Source organism: Pinus tabuliformis, chromosome X (assembly GCF_031772625.1).
Source record: "Pinus tabuliformis cultivar Carrire ecotype Pingquan chromosome X, CPIR1, whole genome shotgun sequence".
NCBI classification, from domain to species: domain Eukaryota; kingdom Viridiplantae; phylum Streptophyta; class Pinopsida; order Pinales; family Pinaceae; genus Pinus; species Pinus tabuliformis.
This window is the reverse complement of record NC_142308.1, coordinates 1,419,013,989-1,419,034,647: the sequence shown is the minus strand read 5'-3', so window position 1 is coordinate 1,419,034,647 and position 20,659 is coordinate 1,419,013,989. Positions and strand designations below refer to the sequence as shown.

The window sequence follows — 20,659 nt, the reverse complement described above, 5'->3', positions numbered from 1 at the left end:
GCAACAAGTATGGAAGGATGCTATGAATGAAGAATACGAGTCAATCTAGCATGTGGTTCCTAGACCTTAGGACAAATCAGTTGTCACCTCTAAGTGGCTCTACAAAATCAAGCATGGAGCTGATGGAAGTGTAGAAAAGTTCAAGGCTCGCTTTGTTGCTCGAGGCTTCTCTCAAAAGGAAGGTGTAGATTACGATGAGATATTTGCACCTGTTGCCCGAGGACCGATACACCATCATCCACTCGATCATAGCCCTTACTGCCTCGCAAGGATGGAACTTGCATCAGATGGATGTCAAGACCGCTTTCTTGCATGGTTCGATCAAAGAGGAAGTCTATGTGGAACAACCTGAGGGGCTTGAGGTTCATGACCGGGAATCTCATGTATGCAGGGTGAAGAGAGCTCTCTATAGCTTGAAGGAAGCACCCCAAGCCTGGTATGAGAGGATTGATAGCTATCTAATGAAGTTGTGATTCACTAGAAGTGAAGTCGATCCGAACCTTTACTTTAAGGTTGAAAATGATAAACCTCTCATACTGGTACTTTATGTGGACAACCTCTTTCTGACAACTGCAGACCCTCTCCTTCACAAATGTAAGAGGGAGTTGGCTTCTGAATTTGAGATGAAAGACCTAGGACTGATGCACTACTTCCTAGGGTTGGAGGTCTGGCAAAATCCAGGAGAAATTTTCCTATCTCGAGAAAAATATGTTGTGAAGATATTAGAAAGATTTGGGATGGTGGACTGCAAGCCTATGACTACCCAGATGGAACTTAACTTTAAGAAGTTATGCGGTAGTGTTGCTTGACCTGAATTAGGAAATGCTCGTGAGTATCGTCAACTCATACGAGCATTGATGTTCCTGGTGAACTCCCATCCGGACATATGTTTTGCAGTTAACACGTTGAGTTAATATATGGTTGAGCCTCATCATATACATTGGATTGGTGCCAAGAATCTTCTGGGATATCTTCGGGGCACAATCACTCATGCACTGAGATACACTGTCGGAGATGTGAGGCTACATGGTTATTCTGATGCTGATTGGTTTGGCAGTGTAGTGAATCGCAAGAGCACTTATGCATGTTGTTTTTCTTTGGTTCGCCGTCAATATCCTAAGTGAGCAGAAAGTAGAAATTGGTTGCCTTGAGCACCGTTGAGGCCGAATACATAGTTGCTAGTATGGCCTCCTGTGAAGCTGTCTGGTTGAGGAAGCTCTTCAGTGAGTTGTTTGGACATGTGTCATATACCACCGTGATCCTCTGTGACAACCAGAGTGGCATCTGATTATCAGAGAATCCTGTGTTTCATGATCAATCCAAGCGTATAGATATCAGGTACCACTTTATCCGGGATATGGTACAACGAGGAGCAATAAGGCTCCATCACATTAGGACTAATGAACAGGTCGCCGATATTCTGACAAAGCCCCTAGAGAAGGTCAAGTTCTTGACCTTCCGAGAACGACTTGGAGTCGTGGAGAGACCCTCTTATGAGGGTCCTGTATGATATGGACATTGAGCTCTGGGAGCTTCGGGAGGGCTTGGGGTAATTCTTGGAGCGATGAACAACCATAAGGTGAGTTGTTCAGCCTTCCCCTAGTGGTTTGTTGTGTACATGATGAGTGGTTTAGCCTTCCCCTGTAATACCCCTGGGGACATGTAGGCAAAATGAGTGGTTCATCCTTCTCCTGTTGAGACATCCTACCCATGCAATCTAGGACTCATGGGAAGTACCTCTCATCTGGCCAATGAGTAGGGAAATGAGGATAGAGACCATAGTACTACCGATGGACGCATCGTGTACTACCGTACCCCCTATGCTAGGATGACCGATATTGATCTGGGATCAATTCGAACTAACTTCGCGTCAATAAGAGTGGTATGAGACACTCTCCTTTGATTGGAACTAACTTCAGGTCAATAAGAGTGGTACGAGACACTCTATTTTATCTGGGACTAACTTCGAATCAGTAGAGAATGGTATGATACATTCTCGATCAGTTCTTCTACTTCATAGTTCAGCAGTGCAAAGCAGTGCATTGATGGCAGAGATAGTACAAATTGGCAGATGGATTAGCAGATGGAGTTCTCCCTAGTTGAGAGGGAGTGTTAAAATTGGCAACTAGGGCCAAACTCCACATGGGCCATCTTATTTATGACAGTTGATATTTTCCATAAATTCCTCTCTCCGAGAGGTGTAAGATTTATCTAAAGATCATCTGATTCCGACATGTACAAATAAAGATATGAATTTATTTATATTATGGACAAATTGTCAAGGTCAGCCAGCAAGCAAAACAGGCATTCAAACCCCCAACTCATCCTCAATGTTGCATATAAAAGGAGGAGACCTCAAGTCATTTTCACCATCATCTCATCTCACATTTCTCTCTCTCCTCTTGTGATTGGGTATGCATATCTGGGTAGCTTTCTCTCACATGTGCAAAGGAAGAAGGACGAATTTCTGTTTGACTACATTGATCGAGTTGCGGGGAGGTTGTTTGACTGCAGGGACCTCAAGCGTTGACCTGTTTTGACTTCAGTTTGAGTGAGGTATATCTGTCTTAACAAGCCACAAATCTGGGCACTCAAATCGAGGCAATCTGACCTCTCCATTGACCGGCGTTGACTATCCTAGGGCTGGCCGCAGAGTTGACTTTCGTTGACCAGTTTTGACTAGACTTTTTCAGACTATTTTGGGCTAATTAGGCTTGTTGTAGGCCGAAGTTGACTAGATTTGACCGAGTTGATTAGAGGAAGAATTATGCGTTGTTTGCCCAACGTTGACTTTTCTGGTTAGGGCTTTTTAATGCTGTCATAAATTATCGGATTTGTAAATTGCACTCTCTCTCTCTGTTGAACTATTGAATAATAAAAGAAGAATTGATCAAGGGTTTCCCCACATTGGGGTTTGTCTCTGGCTGGTGCCACATCTTATGTCCACTTATCTTGGCTTGTCTTCTATTGTTTATGTTTATGTTTATGTTCTATGTGCATTTTACTATTATGTTGATGTGATTGCTAAATTGGATATCGATATTGGGCTAATAAAGAAATTGAAGTAAAAATTGCTCTTAAACATAAACATACCATTGTTACCTAAAATTAACACGTACCAAAACGATCGTTTTCGTATAAGTTGATCAAAGATGTTTGAAACACAATTTTTTTAAGAAAAAACAGGAATTTTTCAAAGGGGCAGCCTAATTTTCAAGCCTACAGCCCTGGTATTGCTATGCAATTCATGGTGATGTTAAATTCTTAAAGTAAAAAATGGCATTCTCCTTTATCTTTCATTTTCATCCTTTTACTTAAATTTCTAACATTACCACGAAATGACTCAAGATGTTTGAAAGTGGCTCCAACCTAATTGGATTTCATATGGAGAAAGTACAATTTTAAATCTCACTCAAAATCCAACAGACTTAACAGTTTTTCAGGATTTCAAGATTGGGGGAATTGTAATGTTTCCATCGAATTTGGTCATGTACGAGGGTATGGAACTAGTATTTAATCAAGAGCACCAAACCCTCTATGTACCTTGATGTTAGTGGCATTGGTTGTCGAACTCCTCTATCACGACCCTACTAAAAATGTACCCATCACTCAAACAAAATCTTGATTTGACATGCTACATTTTTTCTATGTTATTTTAATGCTTAGAGGGTGATATTGATGACAAAAATCCCAATATATGCAATGATTTTGATGATAGGTAGGCATTTGTTGTAGCATGATTTTTTTGGGATGTTAGAGGCCATCTAGAGCCTGTTTGTTGATGTATTTTCAGTTCAGAGATGGATTGCACTCAATGTTATTTTGGTCATGTGCACCCTTACATGCTATATAAATGAGAACTTTTCTTTATTTGTGCATAAATGATTTGGATTCATATGGATGCACATGAATATATATGCTTTTATTTTAAATCTGAATATTTTATGTGTTTTTGGTTGACAGTTTTTTTGGTCCGGCTTTTTACCGGTTCCAACCAATTCCCGGTTCAGAGTGTTTTCTGATTTGGTTATGATAACATTGATATAGTTCCAAGCCAAAAGACTGTTCTACTATGCAATGCAACCCCTTCACACATTGAAAATTTTATTAACCTCGAACTTTGGCAAACAATTGATAATTAGTGAGAAAAAACCTTTGCACTTTCAAAATCCTTTGTATGATGATCCAAAAATAAATAAATGAAAACAAATGACCAAAAACTCCCATACAAGAAGATGAATTGATGATCTTACAAGTAATGAAGTTATAGTGACATGGAAATCCTGGAGTGCTGCCAATGCCAAATTGACTTTGAAATGAAAATGAAAAATGTTGGTTCAAACATAGGTGATTCTCATTTGAGGGGAAAAAATTGTAGTGTTTCCGGGGATTTAACTGTCATAAAATTTAGATTCTGTAATATTTCTTACAAACTGCAGAACTGTTGAGTCAGAGTAAGCCATACATTTGTTGGTGAAAATGCCAATCCATGAACAGGCCCTTGATGCCCACTTAGCACATCCAATAATCGACCAGTCTTCATTGACCAGACAAAAATCTGCAGTTTTAAAAAATCGCAGGAAACAAGTGCTTTGTGAATTGACAATCAATTAAGTTTGTGAAGGAAAGAGATCAAAATTGTAATTGATATCTAACAACAAATCTCTTAATCTGCACATTCTTTGTTCCATCACTGTGACAATCATTCAGTAAATTACCTCAAATGAGTCCAGGGTACCAGCACATATTACTTCACCACTCTGATCTGCTGCTAATGAAACAAACTGTTTTGGTGAAGGAGTTGTAAAAGTTCGGAAGTTTCGATATCGAAATAGATCCCAAGCACGTACTGTTCCATCTAATGATGCACTAAGAAGTGCATGGTTTCCTGGCAAAAAATGAACAGCAGTAACTGCATTTGTGTGTTCCGCAAATGTGACAAAGCAGAAGCCAGAAGAGACAGTCCAAACCTGTTGAAATGTCCAATATGGTAGATATAACAATGACTTATGTTATGTCTTTCTGAGTGCAAATTGAAAAAAACTAATACGCAAACAAAAAAAGAGGTTGAAAATTTTAAATTTAATTAATGAAAGTTGCAATTGATCAAAATACATCCTTGGATAATTCATTAGTCCACAAAAAATTCAAGGCGCTGATAAATTATTTTCAAAATAATATCTACTGGAGATCAAAATAAGAGAATAAAGAGAATGTGCGACTTCTTGTTCTTAGCCATCTAAAATGATTGGAGTGTAAAATCTGGCAGCTGTTCTTATTAAAAAAGAATAAGAGAATTCCAACTAACCTTAACCTTGTTGTCATCTGCCCCCGTGGCCAAGAGTTGCGAGTCAGGTGAGTAGTCCAGGCAATTAACATCAAAATAGTGACCCTGCTGCTTTAATATATAAGTTTCTGATCGCCACTCCCACACCAGCAGCTGACCTAATTTCGCACATCCAAATGCTAACCAATTTCCCAGCCCATTGAAAACCGCTGTTGTAATCTTCACCCTTGATATCGACAGTAAATGAATGCACGTAAAATCAGGCATCTGGTAGATTCCAAAAATTCCTGAAGCAAATCCCACAACAATTAAATCGAGCTCTACATGATAATCGCAGGCCGTCAAATTTGTTGACTGCATGAAAAAATTCTTCTTCAACAGCTCCCACTGCCCTTTATGCAAAGCCTGAGCCGGTTCTTGTCGGCCATCCTTTGACATAGAAACGTCGGTTTCTTCAATTCCGACCGTTTGTTTTTCATTGCCCTCAGTTTCTGAACCCAAATGACTCTGATTCCCTGTGGAATCTATTTGAGGTTCATCATTATGAGTTTTCTTTTTCTTTTTCTTGCCTGTAATACCGTTTACAGAGCCCTTTCGGGCTTCAGTAGAATTTAGGGTTTCATTGCCAGGGTTTAGCGTTTCAGCAGTTTCATTGGGATTTATCATGACTGCTGCATCAACTTCTTCGTCTTCGTCCTCCCACTTTCTCTTATCCAAACCATTTGAATTTGCTTCACGTCTGTTGACGGCAATCTGAGAATGGTTAAAGCTTGCCGTTTTCCAATGATTTTCATCGGTGCCCGTATAAAAATTCCAGCTGAAAATCGCGCCGTCTTTCGAAATCGTGTACGCCCCCTCGACGTCGCGGCGATTCTTCGCCACCTTGAAGAAAACCCCGACCAAGGCATTCCGGTGGCCCAGGAGCGAAATCGGCCGATAACCATCGATGGGGTTCAAAGAAAACAGCCTGGCCGTTAAGTCCTTGGAACCGGCGAGTATCCACTGGCCATCGGGGCTCCAATCCAGGCAAGTAACGTGGTCGTGACAGCCCTTTAACGTCCGCACGAGTTGGAACGGCAGGAATTCCTTCTTGAAGCCAGGCGTCTGCCAGACCTGTACGAGCTTGCCGATGGCGACGGCAAAGAGGGCACCGTCGGGGCTGAATTTGATGGCCCTGACGGCATTCTTGAAGGAAATCCAGTGCAGGACGACGCGGCGATGGAGGTTGATAAGCAGACAACGGCCCTCTTCGTCAACAGAGAGGAGAAGGGTCCCGTTGGGGGAGACAGCAATCCGCGTCACATTCTTGGTGTTCTCGCAGGGAAGCGTCACAGTCTCCGACTTCACGAGGTCCACAACAGAGACACGGTTACCCACGGGCGTCAGGAGCTGAGTGTTATCTGACATGATCGCATTTCCGCCCCTGTATGGGGCGTCGAGCAGCTTCTTAACCTGCAATTCATGCCTCTCTCTCCTGCAAACTAATCACAGTGGGATATTGTAGGCTCTCAGCTGAAAACTTATTTCAGTAGGGTTCTGCAAGGGTTTTGGAAAATTTGTAAACGACACGTTTTAAAAACCGCGCAGATGGGAAAATTAGTAACGGTGGAGTTTTGAAAGTGTTCTACATCGCACACGAGCTTAAACTCTAAACTTTGAACTTTGACTAGTATACTCTTGAATTAAGAAGAAACTTAATAAGTGGATAGCCTTGATTTTACGGGAGTTAATTTGTACTGTGTGTTAGTTTAGTGTTTGTTTAGTCTGAATTGGTGAAATTTTAAAAAATTCAAAATTTTGAAAGTACATATCAATCTCAAAAATATCCATAAAATATTATTATCGAAAAAGATCTAGTTTATGGGATTTCTATGCAATTGTATAAAAAAGAAGAGATAGAACTTCACCCACTTGTCTTTATGGGATTCATTTCATTGGCCTCATCCAACCATTGTGTCTTTGACAACTAACTTAATCTCAACATATCTTAATCTCATAATTCCCGAATAAGTGTATGCTTGTGAGAAAAGCAACAAATTAGACACATCATTAATGACTTGCTCTAAAAGGGGTAAGGGTGAAAGAGAACTTACCATGAGGGAAAGGACGAGTATGAGTGGGAGCTTACCTAGAGGAGAAAAGCATGAAAGGAAACTAATCCTAAGAAGAGTGAGAGATGAAGGGGATGCATTGATAAGAGTAAGTGTGAAAGGAAACCATACTAAAAAGAGTGAGACGTGAAGGCGAACATGCATTAGGAACAATAGGCATGAAAGACAACCAACCCTAAGAGGAGTGAGCGTGAGGGAGACCCTGCCTTAAGAGGAACAAGTGGGAAAAGCAATGAAACCCACAAGGAGTCATTGTCAAGGAGAGCCTTCTATAAGAAGAATAAGTGTGAAAGGTAACATGATCAAAGTGAAGTATGCATGGGAGATCACTTGCTCTAAGAATGGGTAAGCAGGTAAAGGGTCTTTGGAATCAAAGAAGAAGGAAAAATAAATCTCATGGATATGGTCTAAAAGCTAAAAATAGTATAGAATATATTTTGGCATGAAATAGAGATATGGCATTAGGTCAACAAAGACTTGATGGAAATAATGGCCAAAAAGTCAAAAAGGGAGAAAAAAAGAAAAACAAATTGATCGTGTGAGTGCAATCAAGGGGTTGAAATTTGTGCATTGTAAATTTTTGCAAGAAATTGTCATGAACGCAATTTAAGGCGCTAAAGCATGAGGTGCTTGAAACACGACTCTGTGAAATGCAAGGTAAAGCAAATTGTTTATTTAGTATTTGATGTGAACAAATGACAATTGATTGATAAGCCATGAGAAAGGATAGTGAGGGGACACTATAGATGTTAAACAAATGTAGGCCCCACTTCCAAAAACCATGTCAAATTCATGCATTTTTCACCCATATCTTGGATGTCCACAAATCTTCATAGAGAAACCATTGGGTGTCAAATTTCTTTATGAATCATCCATTCACAAGGATAGGATTGGTACCTGGGAGATCCATGTGAAAAAACATCCCGGGGTATGGCCTTGAAAGAGGAATGTCTCTAAATATGGTATGGGCCAAAGAAGCAAAGGGGAAACATGGGTTTCATGGATCACGAGGTTGCCTTTGCAAGAAGTAAATTATGAGTTAAAATCATTAATATTAAGTTATATATTCATATATATTAATATTAAGTTATATAGTCATATGTAGTCATTAGGTTATATAGTCCTTAGGTTAAATAGTCATATATATTAATATTAATATATATTAGTTTTTAGATACAAAATTATATAGATTTTAGGATATATAAAGATTTATGATATTAATATATATATTAGTTTTTAGATATTGATTTAGGTTTTTGTTATAATTCTAATATATATATTAAGTTGTATAGACTTTAGGTTATATAAATATTAAATTATATAGTAATCAGGTTTCATTAATATTAAGTTATATAGTCATTAGGTTTTAATATTATTAATAGGATTTATGATATCAATATTAATATATATATTAGTTTTTAGTTTTTAACATCAATATAGATTTTAGGTTATATAATAGTTTTTGATATTAATATTAATATACATTTTAGTTCTTTAGATATCAATATTAATTTAGATTTTAGTTTAAGATTTTGTCTTAAAGGTATTAAATAAATAATATTAATTTATAAAAATTAAAAATTAAAATTAAAATTAGGTTTCATTTTAAATCTTTCTGGCCGACCTGTGCTTTGCCTCTAAAATTCCTCCCTCTTGAGTATTTATTTCCTCCATCTGACTCTTCTTTTATCATCTTTCTCTTTACCCTGATGATGGATCCCATTTGGGATTTGAAACGTTGGTGTAAAAACTCCATTACTGTGGATTCTCCGGTCAAAAATTTAAAAAGCACAAACCACAGATCTCTGAAATCCAATATCATTAATGGTACTCATGTTGTGTTAATGTCGCTTCCTGTATATCATTTTTTAGATTATCTACATGTAAAAAGTGATTAAGCTATGACCCATATTCCATGAGTATTAATTTGAATTGATGAATTTTTCATGATTTCGAATAGTCCATTTAACACTCATCACGTTAGATGATAAATTCATTCCTAATAGTCATGTTAGTGGTACTCATAGTTGTGTTAATGCCACTTGCTATATATCATTTTGGATATTGTTTGCATCTAGTGAATCATTGAACCATGACACAAGTATTAATTGCAATTAACAAATTTCTTATGATATTGAATAGTTCACTTAGCACTCGTGACATCACATGATGCCTACATGGGTGAAGGAGTGGGATTGAAATTAAATAAATTAATCACATAGCACCAATCATCACCTCTAAGGCTTGCACTTCTAGGAGTGATTTGTTGGGCAAATCGTTGAGGGGGGAATGTGAATTTCAAATCATGTTTTGCATTTAAAAATCAGATCCATGCAAGGGTGAGTAACATTAATGCAAGAGAGCATAATTTTAATGCAAGGCATACAACATTAATGGAGGGGGGTGTTACTACAATAACATAGTGTTAAGCAAACTTAATGGTGGAGAGGGGGGGTGTCATGTTAAGTTGTTTTGGGAAAGAATTATTTTCTTAGAAAACTTAAAATTGAGTAGACAAATGACAAGCAATTTTTTCATGCAACGACCAGTGGCAAAGGAATAATTGGAATGACAACATGCATAGATTAGATATGTGTTCGATTGAGAAAGGCACAGCAGTTAGATGCATCATATGCACTTGGATGTACTAGCTTTGGACAAGGACATGTAAGTGCTACATAATATAGCATGCAAAAGGCCACACATACCATGTTCCATTGGGACCTATGTGGAGATGTCGTAGACCATTGGGATGAGAGGTCATCCCACATGTTTAGGTTCCCTTAGGAACATATGATGGTTACACTCGCTGATATTTATAGCAAACAAAGATTAATAGTTATGTTGGTTTTAACATCTACAATTGATTATTGCTAAAAGATTCTTAATAAACACAAAAAATATGTAATGGTGTGTGCGACACATGTTTAACACCAAGATGGAAACCTAAAATCAAGAAAACCAAAAAGATATTTAAGTATATTATTCTTTGTAATGTTATAATACAATATCCAACATCATCCGTAAAACCCAAAACCACTAGAACTATATTAGAATACAATTGTAGCTCCTTAACCATAATTGCAAAACCATGGGTTGAACCACCATGTACCACGAAACCACTAAAAGCAAAAAATTGTGTGCTGAAAATTGCCAAAGATGAATGCAAAAGCTCCCCCCCCCCAATGAAGGAAAAAATAAATAAATAAATAAATATATATATATATATATATATATAGAGAGAGAGAGAGAGGGGGGGGGGGGGGGGGGGCTACCATCCCCCACCTCCTTGTGCTTAGTGCATATGAATCACGCATGGGGATGGTCATTAAAAGAATATGACACATACCAAGCATTCTCCCACTTAGTGTTTTCTTTGCATATAGGGAGTAAGAGTAGTACATGATCAATAATCCAAGGAAACAATGCTCATTGTTTTTCTGCACCAAGAGAACTTCTTAATGGTTACAATTTTTTTAATGCATCTACAACATTCTTCGAAGTGTCCACGCTTACTTGTAACACCTTTTAATCTTAAAGCATATCTCTCAGAAAGTGATACTAAACATTTATATGCTTTGTCTTAGAATGATAAGTAGGTTTTTTTGGCAAAAATATTGCACTTTGAGTGTCATAATCTATCCTTATAACTCTTTATACCAACCCAACATCTAAACATAATATTTGTAACCATATTGCTTCCTTGCTTACGTGAGTGATTGCCAAGTATTCAACTTATGTTGTTGAGAGTGCCACTACATATTGTCTCTCACTCAGCCAATTGATTACTCCTCCAAATAGGTTAAACACATATCCACTCAAAGATCTTTTGTAATCCATATTTACATCCTTGTTTACATCAACACATCTGTGTATTTTCAACCATAGGTGATATGAATTAGATCATTATATTATTTGGCATCCATATTGATGCTTTCAGAGTGGAAAAAGTGGAGGAATCAACTCGCATGACCCTTTTTACCAGCAGGACCCAGTTTGGCAAATTGGGGTCTGAAACTTTCTCGGAGTGTTTTGTGGCATCAGATGACATTTTTTAGGGGTAAACCTTTGTTGCTTTAATGTAGCACCTTATTTTCCTAATCTATACATAGAAATATTTCCAACAATGCAAGAATCACATAAACCAGAGTTTCTATGCAAAAGTTATGTCACTCATAATTTGACCTTCCTATTTTCACTGCCATAATTCGAGAAAATGTTATGCCAATCCCCATTCTTCATGAAAAGGGGCTAGCCACATGATTACGATGAAGAATACTGTAGAAGAGTTTATATTGTAACTTTGGTTAAGATTTGAGGTAGTCAAACCTAACCACTAGTAGGTTATTGGGTTATGTTATAACTGGGCCACTAGGAGGAAAAATGGGTTCCATTCTTCCGAGTGCATTTGTTCCATAGCTAAGCAAAAATAGCCTAGAGGGATAAGAGACAAAGCACATAGAGAGGATTTGCACATTGTAGTAGCCCATGGGCCACATACCATACTTCTTTGTACTTGTAGCCATATTTACATTCAATGAAATAGAGTGGAGCGACCTCACCTTCCAGCTAGGTTTTTCTCCCGAAAAGGTTTCGTAGGTCATCTCATGTGTCAATTGTGTTCATGAGGTTTTATTTCACCATTCTCTATTTTTTGCATAAAATTAATTCACATGCATGTGTTATTAGCAATAATCTACAAATCTAAAGAGATATATAACTGTTACAGTGTATATTTTGGAATTTTGAAGTATAATTTTATCAGATTTGTTGTGACAAACTATCTAGTGGAATATCCACAACAATTTACATATCACTCAACCTAATCCTAGTCTCTGTTGGTAGCACAATACATAACCAATAGCGTGCAACTACTTGAAAACCCTCTTTACTACTACCTAATGCTCCTTCCCTAGCCTCGACACATACTTGCTCAAAAGTCCCACTACTTTTGCAATGTTTGGTCTGTTGAAGTTGTACCTAGAGTCGATCTTCATAATGTAAACTTATCATTGATGTATTTATTATATTTTAGTCAAAGCATGTTCTTCATGCTTAGAGAGTCAAAAAGAGTCAAAAGAAAGTGTACTTGAGTCATGTCCCTTTTGGACATTTGTAATAAAAAGGAAATTTATTTTATTTGTGAGTCATAAGTCCACAAGGTGACCAAGTTGGTCCTCCTCGGACAAGTCGGCCCAATGACACCTATTTGACCTATTCGACCCTCCTAATTGATCAGTTAACTAACAAATCTCTGAGTTAGACTATTGTCCCACTGCATAACTGACCTTTAATTGACTCCAACAATAGTTAGAGGTTAGTTAACTAAACACAACTGAAAATAGTTGAACTGGATTACTAAAATTTAGCAATCACACATGCATAACTGAATTCCAAGCCCTCTAAGTCGAATTTACTAAGCTATATGAGTGACAAGAGCCATGCCACACAAGTTAGTTGCCTCCAAGTTGTCATGTTGATGTGGAAATTCGATTTACTCAATTTGACTAAGGCTAAAGTCAAATTGATCCTTTCTTGCTACATGTTTTCAACACTTGTGCCTAGACCAAATGACAATAATGTAATTGGAACTAAGTGGGTCTTCAGGAACAAATTGAATGAGGATGGATAGGGAATGAGAAACAACAATAGAGTGGTCTACAAAGGATATATACAAGTGGAAGGTATTGATTTTGAAGAAACTTTTGCTCAAGTTAGCCTTCCTAAATGGAAACATAGAAAAGGAGGTCTATGTTGAACAACTAAAGGGATTTCAAATATTAGAAAACAAAGACTTTGTATGCAGGTTGAAGAAGGCTCTTTATGGTCATAAGCAAGCTCGTAGGCCTTGGTACTCAAGGCTTAATACATACTTATAGTGGCAAGGATTCAAAAAGGGAGGAGAAGATAACAACCTCCATATCAAAACATAGAATGAAAACCTATTAATCATTTTATTCTACGTGAATGATATCATATTCGGAAGTAATATTGACACAGTCATCCAAAGGTCTGCAACTAAAATGTAGGAGGAGTTTGAAATGTCCATACAATCATAAACAATCATTAAGTCCTAAAGTACCACCTTTATTTATTACACATCTTGGGATATAGTTTTTTATCCTAATTATGTTTCTAGAGTTTCTAGATCCTATTTTCTCTCATCCTACATTATCTCTTTTATGAGGTGTCAAGGTGATTGCAATTACGGTGGTTTCACAATTGTATTATATATTTGTATTGTTGGAAGATGAATGTGCAATGTTGTGAGGCAGGAGGCCTTTTTTGCCAATATTTTTTGTCTCTCATAATATCTTTTCTTTTCTATATTTTATCAATTGGTATTAAAGCTTCTATAGTTCGTAGGGCTTAATAATTCCATGGTAGTGTTCCATGAGTAGCCCTTAAATAATATATGATGATGGTGAGGAATTCAATCTTGAATGCATAATGGCAAAGTTATGGCGTCAGCAACGAATTTGGATTGACATTAAGAATGGGAAGCCATGCTTCTAAACATCACAAATATAGTCATATCTGAAAGTGCTAAAGTGAGGAAAGGAGCTATCATCACCATGTGAACCTGTGGCAAGAGCAAGTTGGATAAGGAGATGCATCAAGGAAAAAAAGAGTTCCCAGTTCAAGTAGTTATTCCCTAATTGTGCATTAGGTATTAGGAAGGGAGTTGGCCATGATTTTATTCAAATTATTTTATTTGAATTTATGAATATGTTGTTGCTTGCATGAATGGAATTGTGTGTAGAAAAAGGAGTTTAGATTATGATTAGAAGATTGTTTGAGAAAAGCTCTACGTGAGCAAAGAGAAACTTTGTGATTGTGTAAATCATGAATTTCCCTTTCTAGTATATATTCCAGCTAAGGTTTTCAATTTTATGTTATTACATAGATGGTACAGGATAGCTGGAGTTGGGAAATTCTTGCATGACTCATTGCATAAGAATTTGTGAAGGTGCATGAAGCCGAGTTCCTAAAATCGAGTGAAGTCAAGTTCTTGAAGCCAAGTGGAATTTGTGAGTGTAAAGCTTGCCTGCATTGAGAAGATTAGCATGGAGAACTTGCGTGTAAGAGAGGTTGTGTTACGTTGACTGTGTGTGCGGTGGACAAGATGTTAACGTAAAGCCCTCCTAAATTCCAAGTAATATTAATGTTATATGCATGGTGATGGAAGTATATCCATGATAATAAAGTGTAGCATGATAATGAGTGGTGTTGTTAATAACAATTATCTATATATCTATATATATATATATATATATATATATATATATATAAGCTTGGCAGGTCCTTTTTATTTTCTATTTATAAACAACAAATTTACACCACATATGTGAGATAGGTGGCCTCAACTTGCCTAGTGGGAAACCAAGTCCGTGGGCCACCTATCCTCATTATAAGCCATCCAAAAACAGTAAAGTATCAGTCGATTTAACCAAGCTAGATACGTATTAGTTTCATGGTAAGCTTCTATATGTCTTCCTATGATAAGCATGCACATGTAAAAGTAAATTCTACCCGAAAAAACAAAAAAAAAAACATCCAAGCAACTGACTATTCCTGATGTTCTTCTGAAGATGACTCGACCGGTGTCGGGTCCTTGGCAGAGTCACTAAGCATCTCAGTTAGCTCGATGATGCAAGGGATGTGCCTTTAAATTCTGTCCAGGCGGATGTCCTGCTTGTGAAGCTGGAATTGGATCGTTTGCAAATCTTTTTTATAGTTAGGCATGTCCTGGAGAGTCAACGCCATCCCCATTGATATTTGCTCCATTACCTTCCCCATAAGGCTCTTCACGAGCCAATATAGATAGAGGGTTTGTTTAAACTGAGTTATTCTGCCTCTAGTATTCCAGGGATCTAGAATTATAGACCGCTAGTTATCCATCTCCTCCTCGGATTCGCCTTCCTATTTAATTTCCCCCTCCTAGTCTTCCAACAACTTACGTGTTAGGTCCCTGTAATTCTAGTGATTACCCCATTACTATTGTAGTTGTATCCCTTATTAATATTGTTGTGCCGCTATCCTTAGACTCTTATATATAGAAAGGAGGTTTTGTCATTTGAATCATCCAAGAATTGTTCATTTATGTAATGTAAAGGAGGTTTCCCCCTCTAAGAGGCTGAATTCTAAGGCGTTGATCGATCCATTCTATCTTTTTTTGAGCTGGTTTCATAGCATTTGGTATCGGAGCTTTGGATTCTAGGGTTTCACTGCTCCAAATAGGTGATCGTGGTATTTTCGCTATAATTTTTTATTTTATTTTATTATTATTTTTTTATGCGACATTTCAGAAGCTTAAAAAAAAACCCATTTGAGAAGAGAGCGCACTTAACTTCGAGTTCGAATTTCAAAGCTTTTCGCGCTATATTTGCGGAGATATGATCTGAGGAAGTTGGTCTTTTTGCAGACTGAAGTCAAGTTCTTGAAGCCAAGTGGAATTTGTGAGTGTAAAGCTTGTCTGCATTGAGAAGATTAGCATGGAGAACTTGCGTGTAAGAGAGGTTGTGTTGCGTTGACTGTGTGTGCGGTGGACAAAATGTTAACGTAAAGCCCTCCTGAATTCCAGGTAATATTAATGTTTTTTTTTTTCTCGGTAAATGCTATTCTATTAAAAAAGTAAAAAGATATGTACAAAGATCAGAGCCGCACAGGAGGCCGAGGCCAGTCCTTTAGCAAAAACTCAGGGATTTTACAGTAGGTGCTATTCACAGGATGAACAATGCAGATCTTGAGATATTGATTGCTATCCCTGACATCCTGACAAAAAATATCCGGACTATGATACGCCCATCCTTCAGTAGTTTCAAAAATACATTGATATCTATCAAGACTGACTGTATAACAGAAAAAGAAGTCTGAATTTTCTAGTATTGCTATAACCATCTGAAGCCTAAGACAAAACAGACCCGAGACTTAAACTGTAAAACCATAGACACAGAGTCAAAAAACATAACAGGCACCCGGAGTTGAATCAGTCGGCTTGACTTGGAGAGGCCTGCCTTTCTTCCTTCACCGGACTTGGAGAGGCTACCCATGTGACATAGCCTTCTTCGTCCAACAGCGGTTCTCCAGCCGAATCCGTTACCAGGTGTAAAATTCCAGAAGGGAAATGAGCTGGTTCTCTGACTTTGTCTTCTTCCATGGCCTGAGCTGGTTGCTGAGGAACGTTCGAAGCAGGGGCTCCCTCGTTGATGAAGTCCGGGTGATAAACCAGTCCCGTCATATCTCTGAGCAGAACACCTTCATTCTGAGAACTGGGGCGGAGGGGTCGAGCTGGGATGGTGGGTTTCCTCCTCAGAGATAAACACAGAAAAATTCACAGTGACCGTCGGTCTATTAATCCGACTCTGGAAGACAAAACTGGAAGACTGGTATGAGTTGTTTGGGTTGGCTCTCTCCTGGTCAGACTGCGGAGAAGAGGGCTGAGCCAATGCAATTGGAGTTAGTTGTCGGGGCTCTGAAGGCGAGGGGCTTACTCTGATACCAGAGCGACCACCCCTTCGCGGAATACCTCGACTGCGAGGCATTGGGGAAGCACCAGGGAAACTGAGAAAACAGCTGAGACGGAGAAGAACCGGCGGAGCAGGGATGCTATGGAAGCCCGAATTGTTGCAGAGCCAAACGACTGAGGCCACAGGAGGGACGAGATGGAACATCTGAGACCACATGGTGATATAAAGGCCGAAGGCAAAACCCGCAGCGGGAAAATGAAGGCGCGTCATGTTGAAGAGCGCGAACCAGGACGAAAGGGCCATGCGCGCATTGAATTGCAGCGTCGTCCGAGACTGAGCGATCATTAATTCACTTACCATGAGCCTTAATATGGCGTGTTTCATGCGGGCCGGATGATCACCCTCCTGCCGGCTGGCAATCCAGATGGCTGGGCAGAAGGCCATGTCCTTAAATGCTAAGGTTAACACCCGCATCCGGGTCAGGTAATATTAATGTTATATGCATGATGATGGAAGTATATCCATGATAATAAAGTGTAGCATGATAATGAGTGGTGTTGTTAATAACAATTATATATATATATATATATATATAAGCTTGGCAGGTCCTTTTTTTCTATTTATAAACAACAAATTTACACCACATATGTGAGATAGGTGGCCTGAACTTGCCTAGTGGGAAACCAAGTCCGTGGGCCACCTATCCTCATTATAAGCCATCCAAAAACAGTAAAGTATCTGTTGATTTAACCAAGCTAGATACGTATTAGTTTCATGGTAAGCTTCTATATGTCTTCCTATGATAAGCATGCACATGTAAAAGTTAATTCTACCCAAAAAAAACAAAAAAAAACATCCAAGCAACTGATTATTCCTAATGTTCTTCTGAAGCTGACTCGACCGGTGCCCGGTCCTTGGCAGAGTCACTAAGCATCTTAGCTAGCTCGATGATGCAAGGGATGTGCCTTTAAATTCTGTCCAGGCAAATGTCCTGCTTGTGAAGCTGGAAATGGATCGTTTGCAAATCTTTTTTATAGTTAGGCATTTCCTAGAGAGTCAACGCCATCCCTATTGATATTTGCTCCATTACCTTCCCCATAAGGCTCTTCACGAGCCAATATAGATAGAGGGTTTGTTTAAACTGAGTTATTCTACCTCTAGTATTCCCGGGATCTAGAATTATAGATTGCCAATTCTCCATCTCCTCCTCGGATTCGCCTTCCTATTTAATTTCCCCCTCTTAGTCTTCCAACAGCTTGCGTGTTAGGTCCCTATAATTCTAGTGATTACCCCATTACTATTGTAGTTGTATCCCTTATTAATATTTTTGTGCCCCTATTGTCCCTATATTGTTATTAATGTGCCCCATAGAATCCCTCTATTGTTATTTTTGTGGCTTTATATTATTATTGTTAGGTCGGCTCGGTTATATTGTGACTCCTTAGACTCCCAAGAATTGTTCATTTATGTAATGTAAAGGAGGTTTCCCCCTCTAAGAGGCTGAATTCTAAGGCGTTGATCTATCCATTCTATCTTTTTTTGAGCTGGTTTCATAACATTTGGTATCGGAGCTTTGGATTCTAGGGTTTCACTGCTCCAAATAGGTGATCGTGGCATTTTTCGCTATAACTTCTTCTTTTTCTTCTTTTTCCTTTTTGTTTGTTTGTTTGTTAGTTTTTTTTTGCCGCGACATTTCAGAAGCTAAAAAAACCCATTTGAGAAGAGATCGCACTAAACCTCGAGTTCGAATTTCAGAGCTTTTTGTGCTCTATTTGCGGAGATATGATATGAGGAAGTTGGTCTTTTTGCAGACTCCTGAATTACATTCCAGACAAGTGACCTAGGGAAAATCGTCATAACTTTCTCTCTGAGCATTGGATTGAAATTTCGTAAGAAGGTACAGAAAGAGGACGGACTGTAGTTTCTTGTTATATTTTTTGGAGAAAAAGGTCGAAATAGGGACTCGTGGAACGTCGTACAAGTTCGCTCTACTGAACTAGTCTATAATCAGGTCACTGTGGGAGATTTGGCATAACTCTTCCTTGGAGAATTCAATTTGGATCAGACTGGTGGCATTGGAAATAGGACACAGAGGACTACTGCAGGTTCAAATTTTAGAACTGGATGATCTGAAATTACAGAGATACATCAGAGGCAATATCGAGCTCCTACAAAGTGAAAAAAGGTGTGTATTTTTTTTTCGTAAGCTTGGTTTGAAGAATTAAAAGGGCATAGTAGAGCATTACTATTGGTAACTAATGCCCCGAGGAAAGAAAATGCAAACACCTAGTAAGCAACCTGAAAGTGCTAGCATGACTCATGAAGAAGAGGAAGAAATGCTACATGATATATCAAAATTACAAGACCAAGTGCAACAAATGTCACACTCACATAAGCTAACAAAAGCTAAGATAAATGGCGTGGAATCTAATATAAATGGCGTGGAATCTAAGATAAAGGCCGTGGAAGCTAAGATGAATGGCATGGAAGCTAAGATGGGTGATTTGAAGATAGATTTGAAGACAGACATGGAAGATTTGAAGACAGATTTGACAAAGTTTCTACAAGAAATGCTTACTAATGGTGAAAGGGTAGTAAAGGAAACTCATGATGAGAACAAAAGAAAAGTTGATCATGATTTCATAGACTCTAATGTTGGACCGAAGACCCACCATATTCCAAAAATCAATATGAGGAAGTTTGATGGCAAGGATCCCGCAACATGGATATTACAAATGGAGCAATTTTTCGATCTCAATAATGTGCAAAACACACAAAAGGTACGTATTGCAACTTTATATTTGGAACCAAATCAGTTTGTATGGTATCAATGGCTGTGCTCTCGTAAACAAATTATCACTTGGGCAATTTTTACGGAAGAATTGACAACACATTATGAGGATACAAAAAGCAACACTTTTTTTAGCCAATTGATAAGTCTCCAACAAAAGGTTTCAATAATGGAGCACATTGAGGAGTTCCAAAAATTGAACATAAGGGTAAAAAATATTCCAGAGGAGCATAAGATTGATGTGTTCATAGGGACTTTAAAGGATAATATCCAACATGATGTTCACCTTTGGGAACTTGATTCATTAGAGAAGGCATTCAGGTTAGCAAGAAAAATGGAAAGCAAAATTATGGCAACCAGGAAGCATACCACTCACAACTATAAAGATGGAAGTGTTGTTGCCCCTAGTCTTCCACAACCTATAAGGTTGACACCACAACAATTGGAGGAAAAAAGAGCAAAAGGGCTTTGTTACAGTTGTGATAGCAAATACACTAAAGGTCATAAGTGTGCTGAGAAGAAATTATTCTACATCGATTGTGAAGAGGAAGAAGAAAAGGTGTAAGAAAGGTCAAAAGAAGATGATATACTCCAGGAACAAAGCCTAGATAAAGAAGAAATGAATCTGACCATATATTGTAATGCATTGGCTGGAATTACCACTCCTCAAACCATCAAGATAGAAGGACAAATCAAGAAGAAAAAGGTAATAGTGTTGATTGATTTAGGAAGCACCCACAATTTTATTCATTGTAAGGTAACAAAAGAATTGAATTGCTTCCAGAGTGTCAAGTGATGGTTGCAAATGGAGGAATGATAAATTGCTTTGGAAAGTGCCATAATATCAAGCTATCCATGGGAGAATATGTATTAAATAGCCCAATGCTTTCCATTCCAATGGGAGGTGCTGATGTTGTACTAGGAGTCCAATGGCTACAATCCTTGGGTACAATAGCTTTTAATTTTCAAGAACTTTTCATGAAATTTTCTATGGAAGGAA

At 38.2% G+C, this 20,659-nt stretch overlaps 1 protein-coding gene across 1 annotated transcript in view; it reads right to left on the bottom strand.

The window, feature by feature from the left end:
• The window catches only part of PWP2 (periodic tryptophan protein 2), a 127,761-nt gene extending 120,840 nt beyond the window's left edge, over positions 1–6,921 (bottom strand). The window contains exons 1-3 of the mRNA XM_089452870.1: positions 5,309–6,921; positions 4,719–4,970; positions 4,466–4,558 (exon numbers count right to left, since the gene is read on the bottom strand). Of these exons, the coding sequence (XP_089308996.1) occupies positions 4,466–4,558; positions 4,719–4,970; positions 5,309–6,694 (1,731 nt within the window). The 5' untranslated portion in view covers positions 6,695–6,921. The remainder of the gene's footprint in view (positions 1–4,465; positions 4,559–4,718; positions 4,971–5,308) is intronic.
• Positions 6,922–20,659: the final 13,738 nt, after the last annotated feature.